Source organism: Ochotona curzoniae, unplaced genomic scaffold (genome assembly GCF_017591425.1).
Source record: "Ochotona curzoniae isolate NIBS_2020 unplaced genomic scaffold, NIBS_Ocur_1.0 contig_2210, whole genome shotgun sequence".
Taxonomy (NCBI): domain Eukaryota; kingdom Metazoa; phylum Chordata; class Mammalia; order Lagomorpha; family Ochotonidae; genus Ochotona; species Ochotona curzoniae.
Genome location: NW_024465369.1, coordinates 30,030,225 through 30,047,966, shown reverse-complemented (window position 1 = coordinate 30,047,966; position 17,742 = coordinate 30,030,225). Strand labels below are relative to the sequence as shown.

The following is a 17,742-nucleotide window of genomic DNA, read 5'->3' as shown; positions in this document are numbered from 1 at the left end:
GGAAGTGGAGCTGCTGGGATTAGTACTGGCACCCATATGGGATCCCGGGGCACATTGAAGGAGAAAACTAGCCGCTAGGCCACCACACTGGGCCCTGATATAGTGATATTTTTGTTTTCTTCTTCTAAAATGGAAAGGCACTTGTCAGAAGTGTGTTGGTGAGCACATAACAGACACTAACATGCAAGTGAGTTGCGTTGTGTATCATGAGCAAGGCAAGCCCCGCACTGCAGGCCTCCTGATTCATGTCTTTTTAAAACACCTCATAAGCAGAGACACTCTTCCATTCATTCATAAGGGGTCAAAAACACCAACAACCATTCTGTGCGCAGAGGTTCCCTCAAGCTTGCCTCTTCCAAGGGCAACGTTGATATCAGCTCCAAGCATTTAAAATACACAGCTGTTTGGCAGCCAGAACCAGGCTCCAAATCATAAAAAAAAAAAAAATCAGATCATTTGAAAATGTTATATTAACGGCCACATCAGCAGGCTGAAAGAGGTCAGTATGCTGAGATGTGGATAAAAATGACTATTGTATTTTTTTTCCTCCCAGTTGGCTCAGTGGGGGATCCCATTAGTGCTGTAAAAAGTTACCTAATTAGCATGGCACCTGCTGTTCCCTCAGTGAGCTGAGCTGATTTTTAATGTTCAGAATACAAAACACAGAAATGTCATCTTCATAATGCTTCCCGCTGTCACTGATAGCCAAGAGGAGTTCTGAGCGACAGATCTGTAATAGTAGCAATGATGAGAGTCACAATTAAAGAGTACCCTGAGACGGGAGCACCATGTGATGGAAATACCATGCCTCCAGGCATTGTGGAGCCCAGAGAGGCCCAGGTTGGAGGCCAGGCTCCCATCTCAGCAGCCTGTGAGCCACATCCAATGGTGAGCAGGAAGAAGCATGCCAAGAGCACCCGCCACAGCCCCTGTGGCCCCTGGAATCGGCACTTTTCTTGGACCTCCTTTCTTTTCTTTTTTTTTTATTGTTAGTAACATTGTATTATGTGAAACAGTTTTATAGGTACTGGGATTCCCCCCACCCTTCCCACAACCCTCCTTTCTCAGGAGGTCCTGAATTTGACAGGCAGGGTTGCATGCTCAGGCATGTGCTAAATTTGTAAGCACACGTAAACTCTGATCTTTTAATCAACGAACACCATGTATTTACTCATAAAGGGAAGATTATGGAGTGAATTATCTCACAGATTTACTTCACTGTCTTACAACCATCCAGGTTTCCCAGTTTGTCCTGGAGGTGGTTTCCCAGCGTACCTACTCCCAGCTGGAGAGTGTCGTCCTCCACCTCCCGGAGGAGAGTTGAATTGCTGTTACATTACTGAAGCAGCTGCAGTGTTCTCAGTGTTCTCCCTCCTCCCCTCAACCAAAGTGAATTGATTTATGTATCTGAAAAAGCAGTTGGGAAGAGGCACAAATTCCATATGCTGGTTCATTTCCTAAATGGCTGCAACAGCCAGTTCCAGGAGCATCTGCCATGTCTCCCACATGGGTGGCAGGTGCCCAAGGACTTGGTCTATCTTCTGTTGCTTTCCTAGGTACATCAGCAGGGAGCTGGATAACAATAGAGCAGCTAGGACTCAAACCAGTGCCTGTATGAGATGCCGTCCTTACAGGTGGTGACTTAACCCCCTACACCACAGAGCTGGCCCCAGTACCAGCATTCTTGAGGGTATACAGAAGCCTGCCCTACATAAGTGCTTTTCTCTGTGTTTTGGGGATGTATGGATAGGAGCTATTCACAACATCTTTGGAGGATGTGATGCTTACATTCTTGTTTAGGTTAGATGACAGGAGGAGAAAATAAAGATCTTGGGGCAGAGATCTATTATATAGAACTTGATGCACTAGCCATTGTATTTTTTACAATTGGTGTTATTTAACTATATACTTACCTTTTGTCTGGTGCTGTCTCTGCTTTCTCTCATGTCATTTCCTTAGTTATGCCATGCAGTAGTTCCCAGGACTGCAGGATTTGGCAGATGAGTTGTGATACTTGGAAAGTGAAGCAAATTGCTGCAAGGTCTCCTAGCTAAGCACTATTAGGACCTCTACTTAACCTCAAGCAGGTTGTCTTCAGAAACAGAACTAGGGCCAGCTGGCTGAGTGACCTACCACGGAGGTATCTTTTGCTGCTTTTGACTCAGTGAACCTGAGGAGTGAATAAGAGAGGAAGTTGTACAGAGGCAGCTGTAATGTGCAACACATGTTCACCTTCTGTACATAGAGAAGTTCATTGCCCCCATTGGAACTGAAGCTGTGTCTACAAGTGGTCAGCAGCAACGTTTTAGTACTTTAAAACATAACACCTGTTAAGCCACCCAGAAGCTGGGGGCTTTTGCCCAGATCAGCCTCGTTCGAATGCTGAATCACCTCTAGGATAAGTCCCCCATCTCACATGTTGATGACTCTTGGCTCATTATCCTGAACAACAGCTTCTTAGCTAGACATATCTTTAATAGAACATGTCCTATTGGCCTTTCCCAGGTTCATTCTTAAATCGACATCTCTTCCATTGTTCATCATTTTGACCTACATAGCAGCTAAAATGCCTTCAGCCTGGATTACTTTTTAGGGCATTAGTAAATGGGTAGGGGTGGGGGAGGGTAACTACATAAGTATTTTATTTGAGATTTATGGCTTTCAAACCTAGGAATTTCAACAATGTGCTTGCATTTCATCCAGTGTCCTGCAGTAGATAAGAAGGAATACTATACCCCTGGAATACTCCAATTTCATGAACATTTATTGAGAGTCATGTGCCAAGGCACTGTGAGAGACACCAGGTGACACCCCAGCTCCTCTGAACTATCTTGTGAATTCTGTGTATTCACTCCAGGGTTAATAATGGCTCGCTTTCACCATGCCTTTATCTTTGTAATGGACATTTAGCACCTTGCTTTAAAAAAAAAAAGTCAAGTAGGTCTCCTAGATTAAATTAAAGTTGACAAAGAATCAATGGTTATTTCATTTAGCTTTAAACTGATAGAGGGAAGCTCTACTGTTACAGTAATGATTTGGGAAAGGGCTGCGCTGGCCTTCTCATTCTCTGCCTCCTTCATAGTCCCAGGAGTGTAGGATTTTAACCTCCTTTCTTAAAAAGTGTGTCCATCAATTTACTACACAGTAGCCAGTAGCAAGTTTTTTGCAAGGTGCGCTGTATGTATATTTCTGTAGAATGAGAACTCTTCTTTATCCTGCCTGACCTCCTTTGTTAGGTTTTTATCTAAGTCAGGAGGTCAAAAAAGCTAAGTTATTCTTAAAAACTTGTCAGACACCATTAGCCCAGAATAAATGTCAGTCACTGGGAAGATCCATCTTTGGGTACAGGGTTTTTGTTTTTTCAGCAATTCTTAGGTAAGAAAAATGCATTGTTTCCCATAGTCCCATTAAGTCGTTTACTTTGTGGGGCAGTTACACATGTGAAAGTTGCTTGCTAAGCAATCTCCACTGTGCTTTTCAAAGTCATGAAACTCTTAGCCATGGATGTTCTAAATATGGATTCCATGACACAGATGTGAGAGCCAGTTTAATTACTTGGTGATCATGTGACCAAATGTTTATAAATGCAGACATATTGTCATTTAGAGCAGTTTGAATGAGGCCACCTTACATTCTTCTGCCCTTCACTGTGCAGCTGACACCGCGACCCTGAAAGCTGAGCTTCATGAAGAAGCCAAGGGTTTTTCCACTTATGACAATCCTCAAGTACTTGGGATTTTCCAGTTATACTGGCTTGATCTCTATGCCAAGAAATTGATGCCATTTCATTTCCTTTATTTGGGAGCTTTGAAGGGATGGTTTATTCCCAAGTCATTGTGATAATGAGTATGATAAGTTTGTGCTCCAAAAGCCAAAAGAAATTTTAGTGGCAATTTTTGGTTGTCATTGTTTATTTTGCCAAAGGAGCAAAAGTCAACTTTAAAGTTCTGTCAGAATCAGGTACTATATTAGCATCCCATGTCTGCCATAACAAAGTATCTCAGACCCCGGGGCTTAAACAAAAGAAATGTATTTTCTCTCAGTTTGGGAGCCTAGAAGTCCAAGTTCAAGATTTCAACAGGTGCCTGCCTGTTTCTCCTAAAGGCAGTCTCTCTGTGGCCTGTTGTATGTCTCCTGTAGTCTTTCCTCTTTGCAGGTTTATGTATGTGTCCCAGTCTCACATTGACTCAGGCCTCACCCCGATTTCTTCATTTTATCTTAATGACCTTTAAAAATCTTAACTCCGAATAGCATCATGTTCTAAATTACTGCAAGTTAGAACCTCAGCATTCCCATTTTAGGGGAACCAAGTGCAATGCATAATCAGAAGGGCAAAAAGCATCACTGGTGGCTCTATTTTAGAACCCCTTTGCGGCCCGGCGTGGTGGCGCAAAGTGGTTAAGGTCCTCGCCTTGCACGCCCAGGATCCCATATGGGCGCCGGTTCTATCCTGGCAGCCCCGCTTCCCTTCCAGCTCCCTGCCTGTGGCCTGGGAAAGCAGTCGAGGACGGCCCAAGGCTTTGGGAGCCTGCACCTGCGTGGGAGACCCGGAGGAGGCTCCTGGCTTCTGATTGGCATAGCATTGGCCGTTGCGCTCACTTGGGGAGTGAATCATCGGACGGAAGATCTTCCTCTCTGTCTCTCCTCTCTGTATATCTGCCTTTCCAATAAAAAAAATAATAAAAAAATAAATCTTTAAAAAAAGAACCCCTTTGCAGTTATCAGTGTTGTCCACTGGACCGTCCCTGGGCAGCAGCAGATCCCCCTTCCCTCTCTAATGCCTTACTTCTCACAGGGCTGGAAAACCATGACCTCCTCCAGCCAAGCTGGGGAAGAAGGAGGTGGGCCAGACAGTGGTGCTTGCCATTAGGAGGATTTTCATTGCATTTCTTTGTTGTTGTTATTAAGTATTGTTTGAGAAGCAGAGAAAGAGATGGAGAGTTCCCATCAAGTTGTTAGCCCCCTGAATGGCTGCAACAGTCAAAATTAGACTAGGCTAAAACTATAGGAGCAAGGAATTCAACCTGGATCTCCCTCCCCTTGTGTGTGAAACTCAGTTCCAGCTACTTGAACCATTACTTGCTGCCTCCCATGGTGCTCCTGAAAAGGAACCTTGAATTGGTCATGTAACAAGCCTTTGGGCCTCAGTGTGCTGGTATGAGATATGTGGGTGTCCAAAGACCATCCACAAAGCTAAGCGTCCATGCTCTCCTTGCATTTCTAACCTAGACGATAGCTAATACTAACACTGCCTGTTAATTAGTCCTTCATCATTGTTGTCATAATCTCCTTTGTGGGTGGATTTTTCTTCTTTTTTTTGGAAGAAAGAGTGTAGAACCTGACCACATCCTATATTGAAGAGGATTTGGGAGACCTACCTCCTCCCCCTCAGGTTTTTTTCAACCCTTCATTTTAATCCTACTTGTAAGGGATCACTTTGTGTTTTAATTTCTGCTAATATTTAGTATAGCTTTCCGTGGATTTGGTAATACATATAGATTAACAGTAAAATTACAGGACAAAGAAAGTTAATAGAAAGTTTATTTCTTTTTATATCTGTAATTGCCTGGCTAATTTGTGAAGTATGTACTGTCCACTCACACTGTTGTGTCTACACCAAAGTTCTCATGTGGTTAAGTCGCTTGCTTGGCAGCAGCATAATGAACTTGGGAAAATTGACAAAAGACACTCATTGTGAGACTGGAGGGGAGAACAGAAGGCAGGGGAAGGAACTTGGGGGAGGTGGAAGGGAGACCCTAGCGCCAACTAAACTGTATCAAAAAAACAGTTAAAAAAAACAACTTTGAAGCAAGAGACAACAGTTGTTCTGTGTGTCCAAGTTGGCGAATTCAGAGATTCATTCAAGCCATCATAAGTTCTTGGGAAACTTAGATCTCTTGCACCTGCCCCTCTTGGGTGTTAGTGCACCTGTTCTCCAGGAAAGAAGGACATAGGTCAGTTCCCTACTCCTTGTTCAAGGCAGGATGTTACACCTGCTTCCCACAGCTGCTTCATGGAACATGAAAGATTCATGATTAGTCAATCCATAGGCCATCAGACCCCTTCAGAAATTCCTCAGAGAATATAGTCATGAGATTGCCACAGTAACACTTGACAGAGACCAGGGGGCCCCAGGAAGGAGCTTATGGAGACCATCCATCTCTTCATTTTCTTTGAGCTGCTTCTGTTGAGGTAAATCATCAGGAAACAATGTAGCCTCATCATATTATTTCAGCTCTTTGCAGAAGTGCCATCACTCAAATAAGATTTAGGACTATGCCTTCAGCACCTGGGAGGAAAAAATTTTTTCCATCTTTTGTAGCATATAGGTGAAGACATTTATATGAAAAAAAAATAGTTTCTGTCTTTTGCAGAATAGTTATTCAATGTCCCTTATAAATCAGCTTCCATAAAAAGTTTCTCCTTGAGATTAATGCCAAAGGAAGAAAAGTCTGCCTTGCATGTTTCTTGTTTTGGTTAAATAGGTACTGAACCACATGATAGTTACCCTTTTCTGCCATAGCTGCAAGCAAACAAAGCTGAATGTAGTGCTTGATTGGAGTAACTGACATCCCAAGAACATGCCAATATTCCTCTCTGTTTTCCTTTAAAATCCTGTTATTTCTAATAAGCAAATGTTCAGTTATACATTTGGCTTGATTTTGAAACCAACATTCTTTTTGCAAGAATTAAATAAACCAAATGAATAGTGGGCGAAGAAAGTGATGACTGTCCGTAATGTAATAGAGTTTGTATTGGTTTGTGCCTTAAGTAAATTTCCATTATCGTGAAATGGGCTCATCCTGAAATGCGCTCATCCTGAAATGCTGCAAATATATGCATATGGAATGTATCCACCACAGTGTGAGTTTTAGGTCCTAAATGAAACCCTGTTAGGTCTGTGCCATCATAGATTGGCTTGACAGCCACTTGGACTGAAGAAAGCTATCCATCGTAGAAACATCCATGAATCTGAATCTTCTTCTGGGAAGCCCTACCCACCCTGAGGTTTCAGGAATTAGTGATGTTGTTGAAACCCGGTGCCATGCTGATTTCAAAACAGAGGCACATGTTGAGGAACGTGATACAGTTGGATTATCTGCCGTGCACATGGGTATAATTGTGATCACTGCACTTCCTTTGTGTCCTATAGGTGAGATAAGTCCAATAGCTGTATTCACTGGGCATTCTAAACACTGAAAGAGACAACTTGCTACACATGAAAATATGAGTTTATCTCCATATAATCTTGACAGGAAGCAGATCCCTTAGGTAATAACCTATACACTTAGCATTTACCACAGCAGGGAAGTAATACAATTGATTTTGTACATTGTAGGTAAAGCATTATCAAAATCTCATTATTCAGCTCTGAACTAAGTCAGAATGTTGCCGTTTAAAAACTTCTGTGGCTCAGCCAATGGCCTAGTGGCTAAATCCTCACCTTGCATGTGCCTCAATCCCATGTGGATGTCGATTTGTGTCCCAGCTGCTTGGCTTCCAATCCAGCTGTCTGCTTGTGGCCTAGGAAAACAGTAGAGGATTCCCAAGGCCTTGGGACCCTGCATTCAATTGGGAGACTGGAAGAAGCTCCTGGCTTCAAGCTTTGGATCAGCTAAGTTCTGGCCATTGTGGTGAATTGAGTAGTGAACCAGTGGATTGAAGATCTTTTTCTCTGTCTCTCCTTCTTTCTATATGTCTGTCTTTCCAGTAAAGATAATAAATATTTTTGAAAATTCTAGATGGTGGATTCATGCATATTCATTTCATTTTTTTGTAATTTCCTGTATATTGGACTTTTAATGTAATTTTTTAAGATTATTAAATGTTACAGAAAAAAAAAGCAAAGCTGTTGGCAGGCACAGGGATTGTCAACATGTTTTGTGTGTGTGTGTGTAAAGGGGCTAGATGTTAGCTTAGTTTGCATTAGTTCCAGATGAAGGCTCTTTTTTGGGGGTAGATAGGAAATGCTGTTTTCTATGGCTTTTTTTTTTTGCATGTGATTTATTCCTAAGTGTCAGAACTGTGCTGAGCACCATAAAATTTTGCATACAAGGCTTTTGTATGTCCTTCTAATGTGGGTGTGAACTGGTAATGTCATAGCTGGCCAGACAGCTCCCTACATCCTGCACATCAAAATGGGTCAAACCAGTGGGAAGCATCAGAGTCCCGAGCTTGAGGTTCTCATTGCAGAAGCTTCTACAATCGATCATTGTGTGAGGACAGTTTCTTTAAGAGTTACCAGGACACCTGATTTGTGAGGAACTGAATGTTTTGCCAGTTACTATTCATGCTCTTTTGGTAAAGGGAACAGTGTGACTAATGGATCTCATGGACTTTGATTTTGAACTATGTGATGCTATGTGTGGCTTGAAGTAGACTGGAACCCACAACACTGCCAGCTCCCATGAGTGTTTTCTAGGCTAGGTGCATGTTTGTGAGCTGGAGGTACACTGCTGAAGGAAATCTTCTTTTTCTTTTGTCTGAATCACATTTGTAAAGTTACCTGATCCAGTTATACTCTTAGACTCCTGGAAAAAGACATATGCTAAGTGGAGACAGAACATCTAGAACTTGGGTTTTAGACAGGAATGTGAGGCACTGCACTGTTGGGCACAGAAGTGCCTCTCAACCTTTCCTTCCATCACTGCAGCATTCATGTGCAGCACAGTCCCTTCTGTGACACCTCACATTGCAAGGAGTGCTTCTTCCCTGGCCCTAGGAACCTAATTGGGAGGAAACCACCTCACCTGCACCTCTCTTCCCCTGCCTGCAACTGGAGAACCACCCACTGGCAAGAAAAGGTGATCTTGAAACCCTAGGACTCACAGCCGAGTGTCATTTCTGCCATCTGTGGTTTCTGGAATAGAGCCTGATACCTCGTAGGTGATCAATAGGGGTTTATGGAGTGTTGGATGAATTAACCAACTGTATAATCTTAGGCAAGCCACTTAATCCCCTTGGTTTCACTTGTTTCAGCCGAAGAGTAGGGGAAATGGATTAGGTGACCTCTCGGGGCCATTTCTGTTGTAAAGTTGTGTGATTTTGTGATTCGACATCTACCTCAAAGGAAGATTAATCTGACAGGAGCATGAAGAATGGAGCTGAATGAGATCTTGGAAGGGAAAATAATGCCTTTCTTTGAAGGCGCCCAGTACGACCTTCCCTGCTAGCATTTTTAAAGCATTCAGTTGCCCTGGGTTCACCTTGTAGTTTCCTGTGCCAGCTGCCTATCTCTGGACTGGAACCATGACTGTTTTCCACCTCTGACTATGAGCCCCTCAAAATGCCAGGCCTGTCAGTGGCAGCAACCATGCTTGAGATCTGCAGGACTCTCCCAAAGCTCAGTGCATCTGTGAGGGAGGTCCAAAGCTCAGTGCATCTGTGAGGGAGGCATCAGCTCCCCTTTCAGGGCAGGAGAAGGGGAAGATTTGCAGGGTGATGGTGGCTTTCTGGAAGCTAGCCAGCCAAGCTTAACTCGGGTTATATGTGTGAGAGCGAGGCTCTAGTGCTTCCGGCTCCCCAGTTGACTGATGTGCGGACCCCACTGTAGGGGAGCCCAGAGATGAGCTGAAACAGTGCCTCCACACTCACTCTACCTTGCTACCAGAAACTGCAGCTTTCTCTTCCTGGTTCCCTTGATTCAGACCCTATGTTGTAGATCCTCTCAGCTTACCTTCCATTGGCATCACTTTTTTTGTCTCCTTAGGAACAGCAGTTTTCTTCCTTCACACTCATCAACCCAGGATTGCACTGAGAGCAATGGCTCTTTCAACGTTTAGTGCCCTCTTGCCTTTGGCTGTGCAGTGTTTGCTTCCACAATAGCAGTCTCAGGTGTATGTATGCTGTTATGTGCAAGGGAACATGAATCTCTGCTCATTAAGTCATTTCTCCTCTTTTTAAGATTGTTTTGTTTTAATTGAAAGACAGTTCCAAGTAGAGGGGAAGAGACACACACAGAGAGATCTTCCATCTGTTGGTTTATTCCCCAAATGGTCACAATGGTCCCTAAACTAGGAGTGAGGAATTCTACCCAGGTCTCTGATGTGGGAAGCAGTGGCATAGCGTGTTGACCATCTTGGGCTAATTTTACAGGCCCATTAACAGGGAGCTGAGTTGGAACTGAAGTGGGGAATTTGAACCAGTGCACACAGGAGATAGCTGTCATTGCATGCAGTAGATAGATCATCTGATGCAGTACTATGCTAGTCCCTAAGTTGTTTCTTCTGATCTATGGCAGTTGGTAGTGACTTGATCTTGGCCAGCAATAGTGATGTCTTACAGAAAGAGGTGATGTGAGATTTCCTAAAGAGGTAGACCCACAAATCTTAGTAGTTAGTTCTCATAATCAGGTGCTACCCAAGTGCATAGGAAAAGTGAATTTGGGAAAAAAGGTGATGCCTTCCATTTGGTGGAAGCTGGGGTTTTCAATTCCTGTGTGACATTGTATAGGGAGATATCCTATGTGGGGGTGGATGGATCATTGAGCAATAGCTCTGGGGAAGTACTTGGAACTGAATTATGGATTTGGAGTTAATCATCCTGGGAGAGAGTTAAAAGAGAGGATTATAGAGGATGGAACATTAACCTTGAGGGGCAGGCAGGCAATGATAGAGTGTTTGGGACAAATAGAGCCCTCATGACCTAGGCACCTCCCATTAGGCACTGCCTCCCAGCACTACTAGTTGTCTGTATTTGGGCAGCTGTATGTGCATAGCAGCTTGTATGAGTTATCATTTCCTCCATGTCTGCCTCCCCATACACACAACAGAGAAAACCTTAGAAAAATGGCCAAGAAGGAGCTTGTGGATTTGAACCCAGAGCTGTTACCACAGCTGTCATACCTTACCTCCTGGCCAGGTATCCTTGTCTATTGTTTGTCCTAAGGCTGTGGCTCACTTTCCGGAGTAGGACAAGAGGCAAGCAGAGCCCCCATACATTTGTTGGCATGGGCCAAAGACTGCCAAGTCATACTGAGCTAGCTTTCTGTCTTTGAGGCTCTCCAGGAAGCAGTGATTCCATCAAGTCATCATGACATGGTACATAAAGAGGCACACATAAATGCTGCCTCCTGGGATGTGTACTTCTGCTGCAGCAGCCTTCTGCAAAGAGCATCACTACCATGTGCTCACTCATGTGTTGCTCCGTGACCCTCTTAGTCAGCTGCCTTGTTGAAGAGTGCACTACATGTCTTGAATTGACAACAAAGGTCCATCACATGGCAGTCTGATGCAGACTTACCATGTTGAATTGACATAGCACTCATATTGTGACTAAAACTGAGGAAAAGAAATCATCTTCAGGCTTTTATTTTTAAACACTCTGTACTCCTGGAGTAGCATGTTACAAATTTCTGTCATTTCTGTTTGTGCTATTGATTAGTATTTGAAAAGGCAAAGATACACTAAGAATTCTCCCGTCTGCTGGCTCACTCCACATATGCTTACAGTATCCAGGGCTGGAAGCTGAGGCTCTCTGACCTAGGTGCCAGGGACCCAAGGGTTTGAGCCAATCCTGTTTCTTCCCAGTGTGTGCACCAGCAGGAGGAATCTATGATGGGAAGTGGTAATTGGACGCAAACGCAGGCCTTCTGATGTGGGCTGTGGATAGCCCAGTTGGCATCTTAACTGCTGCACCAAGACCTGTCTCCTGTGAGTTTATAGATCACATTTTCTTTTTGATTAAGTTCCTGTGGCCTTGTTTTTCTTGCCCAGGATTAATTTCTCCTGTACTTTCTCTCTGTGGACCAATACATGATTTGTGAGACTCCTTTTAGAAGAACCTTAAAAATAACATCGAAGTCTTAACCATTCCAGAAAATCATTCCTGCATCTAATGTGCACAAAAATAAGTTTATGTATTAATATCACAAGTTAAAATCATATTTGCTAATTAGTAATAAAAGACTGAGTCTGGCTCACTTTGGTTTCACAGTAAAATCCTAAAGTATCAAGAGTTGAAACTGATTTTTTTTTTCGTGTGAAATGTCAAATTTTTATTTCTTTCAAAAGCAAACAAACAAAAAAACCCAAGTATTAGCAGCATTGTGTGCAGATCTGTATCTGACGGTGGTCAGCTGATGCTGAAACATGCCTGTCACCTCAGATGAAGGAAAAAAGCTTTCCATCTAGCAAAGTCCTCACATCTCCCTACTTGTTAACACCCTCTTTGCTTTAGACATTTAAAGCTCCTGCAATGGGGCTTACAAATTGCCAGTCAGAATAAATTGGCACAACTCAAATGAAAGGAATTTTGACAATACCTATCAAATTGCAAATGTGAATATCCTTTGACCAACCAATTTACTTCCAGAAATTTATTTTTGTGCTCCTGTTTCTGCAAAATGACGTAAGAAAAAGGTTATTCATCGAAGCATTGTTTATAATAGTGAAGGATTGGAAACCTGCTCAGAATGGGAGACAGTTTAAACAATACTGTATGATATGTTGTATCACATGAAAGAAGAGCACATAGCTATGGAGAAAAGAATGAGAGAGGTATGCATTAATACGGAAAAATGCCGAGATATATTATCAAGTTAAGAGTGGTTAATAAAGAGCAGTGGGCATAGTATTAGATATGTGTCTTGCCAGTGTATGCATAAAACATATCAGGAAGAATGCATGAAAGGCCTAAAACATTGATTGCCTCTGGGAAGGGAGCCAGTTCTTTGGGTGACAAGAGTAAGAGGGCTCATTTTTACAGAATATTTTCTTGTACTTTTCCTTTTTAAAACCATTTGGTTGTACTACCTGTTTATTAAAAAAAAAAAAAAAGTAAATTTCCTGCCTACAGGATCCCTTTAGGCAGTTGTATTTTTTATGCAATATATGCACACAGTGAACAATAAAGGTGTATGCCTTATCCAATTCAACTCTTTTTTTTAAATTTCAGGATTAATAATGTTTTGTTTGTAATTTCAAAGGCAACCTGGGTTTTGAAATAGTTACTCTCACATTTTTGTTGTTTCCCATCTCTATCCTTAAATTATGCATGCTTTGAGCCTTCTTGAAATCGAGAGTATCTTGTGCCATACTAGTTGGAGTAAATATACTTTCAATTAAAGGTGCTAAGTATGAGCATGAAAAGATTAGTTCTTTGTTAAAGGATGACCTTCAGCGGTTACATCCAATTAGGCATTTTTCCAAATATATCTCATGTTGATGGGGGGGCAAGCCTACAACTCACAGTCAAGCACTGTGATCTTTATAAAGCGAGTATTTTAGGAGGAGAGTTGTAAAAGATTGAGTAGGCAGCCCCCAAAACTTGAATCACAGTTGTTATAGTCTGCAGATTGTGCATATTGGTATACTGCATTTTTATGGCTCACTTCTCATGCCTGTGATGGAACATACTACACAACAGTGTTTACGAAAAGAGAGGGCCAGACAAAAAGAGTGACAGAATTCATTCGATTGCTCCTTCTGTTATTGTATTTTAAATATTGTATAGAGATTTGCTTTCCAACTGATTGGCTTTTCTTGTTGGAGTGCTTTAGTTCTAATTTAACCTTTCTTCCCATCTAGTACACACAGCAAAACTATTGAAGAAATGAATGCTTGCTGATCATTTTGTTTATGGTAACGTGTAAAAGTCTTTAAACAGTATTGTTTTCTCTGAATCATGAAAGTAAAGGAACATTTCTATTTGCACTAAATGTTTCCAATATGGAATTATTGGCTTCCACTCTGCCACTTGCTAAGTTTATGAACTTGATAAAGCCATTGAATTTTAGTGACCTAAACATAGACGAGCAGCTAATACCTACATGTTTATCTCAAAGGCTGATCATTACAACCAACTGAGACATATTAGGTATTTACACAAGGATGATACCAGGCTACCCCTTGAATAAACAGGTTCTTGGATGCTCAAGTCCCCCACGTACTTTCTTTTTATTTAATAGGTTTATTTATTAATTCATATGAAAGGCAGAAAAGCAGAGACGTAGAAAGCGTGACAGCTTAACCTATGCACAAAATCTGCCCTGTAATTTCCTTTGACAAAATGATGTAGTGCTTACATATAACCTATGCACATCTTCCTGTATGCTTTAAATCATCTCTCAATTACTTATAATACCTAATGTAATATAGTTATTGTATCGTCCATAGGATAATAAGGAAAATGTCTGTATGTTCTCTACACAGATACAGCTTTTATCAGCATTTGATCTATAGTTAATTGAAACCAGATATAGTATCTACAGATATATAGACTTTTATAATAATTTTAAGAGATAATTTTGCCTCTTTTGCTGTCCTTTTTAACACATTTGCAGAGGTTTTTGGGCGGCTGACAATATGACATTTGTCAATGTACCAGGTTGCAGAGGCAACTGTAAGAACCTGTGTATCCTAAACCAGACATTAAGGAAGTTCACAAAAATATAAATTTAAGGAACTCTCTGTACTGAGTTACTTTCCTTTTGGAAAGGGAAAGCTGTCTTTTATTTAAAATGTGTATCTTAACTGCAGTGGTTTTAATTGTTATTTTCAAACAAAAAAGGGGTCCTCCTCAATACATTTTTAAAGGATATACAAGGCTCCGTGCATTCAGAAAGTTTGAGAAATCCACATAATGAAAGTTTTGTGTCTATGGGTGGTGACATCAGTAGTTGAAGGAACTACAGGCTGTGTAAGTGGGGTGTGTTCATGGCACACCCCATTACCGAGGCAGTGATTGTGTCTGGATCCTGCAATCGTCTCTCAAAACTCTGTCCATATCTGCCGTTTCCTGTGTGGTTCTCCTATCTATTGAAGTCCCCTGATCCCATTCTAGCTTCCAGAAGAACAGTGACAAACATGGAGAACAAAGGTGGGAGATATTGGATGTGTTAAGGCTTGGGCTCATGTGAGTCCTCAACACTCTACTTCTCTCTCCTATCTAATGAGTAAATGTCCGACTCAGGCCTGCCTTTCTGGAAAACAGGGTTTTCTCAGTATGCGCCATGCCTTTTGCATCTGTCTGGGCTTGTCTGCTCTTGAGTATGGTAGGTGTGATGTGGTAGAACATAAAGAGCTGAGATGAGGTGGCAGACTGGGAGACAAGGCAGTGTTTCAGAGTGCGGAAGCTTCAGGACCATAGAGGACCTGCTGAGTCTCACCTGGCACCAGGAGAGTGATGTTCAGTGCATCTCTGACTCTAGATGCTTTCAGTAGCTGATCTCATATTTGAGTTCTGATGGGAATTACTAGTTGATATTTTTCGCTACAGTTTCATAAAGCATCCTTACTAATTTGAATTCCAACATCTATTCTTATTAGAGTGTAAAAAATTTTTTTCTACTTATAGCTGACTGTCCCTTATTATCATTTCTTGGAATTCAGTCAACAGAATGCTTGTATCTTAGAGATTTTTTTTCCTATCTAAGCAGTATCATTTAATGTTTTTAATTATTTAGTATAGCATATATGTATTCATTTTATATAAACATTTTGCATTTACTTCAGGTTTTTATATATTTAATGAGCTGTTTCACAACATTCATGGATTCTTGGTATTCAAGTAAAAATTTTCACTTTCAAAACTATAATTTGGGTTAAGTGTTTTGTTGTATGATTTAATGTTTCGTGTTTTTTTCTTAACTATCATTAACACAATATGCCTTGCTTGAGTTTTAAAATTTATTTGGTAATTTTTTCCATGGGAAAAACACATTGGATAACATATATTTTAGACCAGATGGCTCTGAGATTTTAAACTGTAAAGTGATTTGATTGTGAATTAATGTGTAGATTTTATAATGAGAACATTTTATTTCTGAGAATTTTTTAACATAGGCATGTTCATGTAAGGTACTTTGAATCAATTAATCAGACTTTTCATTCACTGTTATTGTAACCGTGTATTCTAATTGGGATTCTTATTTGTAAGTAACCAAAAAATATAAAACATTTTCTGCATGTTAGTAATATCATAAAAATTGGAATACATTTAATTTGATTAAATTCTGCTTCATTAGATTTTAATGTGCTATATGTTATATATTTCAGAAACTCCAGAAAGGAGCTTAATGACATACGATTTGAGTTTACTCCAGGAAGAGGTAAGTTTTAATTGAAATTAATATGTCAGCTATGTTTCTGAAAGTGATTTCACCAAGCATGTAGTTATAATGTGCACTCCATAGATGCTTATGAAAAGGAAGGGAGACAGAAGTGAAACGGAAGGAAAGACTTCTGATAATTCTAGAGTCCTAACTGAACCAGTGCTGACTACATGAATCCCAGGGACATGTACTGCGCAGTATAATACATATATAAATTAGATATAGTAGCCCAGCCATGGCAGTAAGTACAGCATGGTGAAGCAGGCTTAGGGAAACTGGAATGAGTATGATGAGAATTCAGCAGTCCCATTGAGGGTCTGCACAGCGAGCAATGGGATAAGGAAAAGATAACATGCTTTGTCTGTCTGTTCTCATTTCTACTTACAGGAAGCCTCTACTGGAGAGGAATTGTTATATTTGCTGTAGATGCCAAGGTAGATTTGGTACAAACAATGCCAGTCTTGCAGCTGAATGCAGTTTGAGTATTTTAAATAAGTTATTACAACTGCTTATGGGCTGTCCTGGCTGCTCTTTCAGCTGCTGGATGCCTGGAAATCATAGAAGCCTGTGTAATTCTTTTTTATTGTCTCTCACACCTGGCAAAGAGTCTGACATTGAGGAGAACATCAAGAAATCTTAGTTCGGGGCAGGTGTTTGGCACAGCAGTTAGGACTCCAACTGGAATATCCACATCTGATATTAGTGTATCTGGATTTGTGTCCTGGCTCTACTGTTTCCATCTTCTTGCTAATGTATACCCTGGGAGGCAGCAAGTCATGCATCTGGGAGTGCATCCCTGCCACCCATCTGGGAATGAGCCAAAACCAATTAATAGGAGATCATTCTGTCTGTCTGTCTGTTTCTCTCTCTCAACATATCTGCCTTTCAATTAAAATGGAAATAATGCAATCTTGGATAATTGATAGATGAACAGCATATACAAGTTTGAAGAGTTTTGCAAGACCCAGTTTAGTTGTTAACATCATAGGGCCCAGCACTGTGGCACAGCAAATTAGGCTACCCCTTGTTATGCAGACACCCCGTTTTGGAGTGCTACATTGAGTCCTGGCTGTTCCAGTTTCAATCCACCTCCCTGCTAATGTCCCTGGGAAGGAAAAAAAAAAAAAAGTGGTGCTCATGCTGCTACCATTTGAAAGGGAGACCCAATGGAGCTCCTGGCTTTAGCCTGGCCTATAACTGGCCATTGTGGCTACCTCTGTCTCTCCCTCTCTGGCGCTCTGCCTTTAAGAATCACTAAGTCTTTAAAAAAAGATTCTGTTGCCACTATTAAATTTAATCTATACTTCTGTACCACAAAGGTATAAAATTCAGATTCTAGTGTTTTAAGACTATAACTTTATCCCCTTAAACTGTGGTTTCTAAACACATGACTTCTATACACATGAAAATACCCCAATTTTTATATTGCATACCTTTCTAAAATATGTTAATCTCTAAAATTCAAATTTATTAATGTTTGTAAGATGATAATACTCTCATTTGAATGTATTAACATTACTACTATATGTTTTAATTTTATTAAAGAGCATTTCTAACTTGATAGCTGATCAGGAAATTGCCTTGAGTGCCTTATTCTATCACTTGCAAGAAGACACAAACCCATACCTCCTTGAAAGCCAAAGTGACTGGTGGACAGTGTGAGGGAAACTGGAGAGATTTTTCTAAATATG

The 17,742-nt window shown here is 41.1% G+C and overlaps 1 protein-coding gene across 2 annotated transcripts in view; it reads left to right on the top strand.

Annotated features, from left to right (window-relative positions):
* Nucleotides 1-17,742, top strand: part of STK39 (serine/threonine kinase 39) — a 296,052-nt gene that overhangs the window by 217,394 nt on the left and 60,916 nt on the right. For both annotated transcript variants that reach the window (XM_040971673.1, XM_040971675.1), the window contains one exon: nucleotides 15,996-16,048. In XM_040971673.1, coding sequence (XP_040827607.1) covers nucleotides 15,996-16,048 — 53 coding nt within the window. The remainder of the gene's footprint in view (nucleotides 1-15,995; nucleotides 16,049-17,742) is intronic.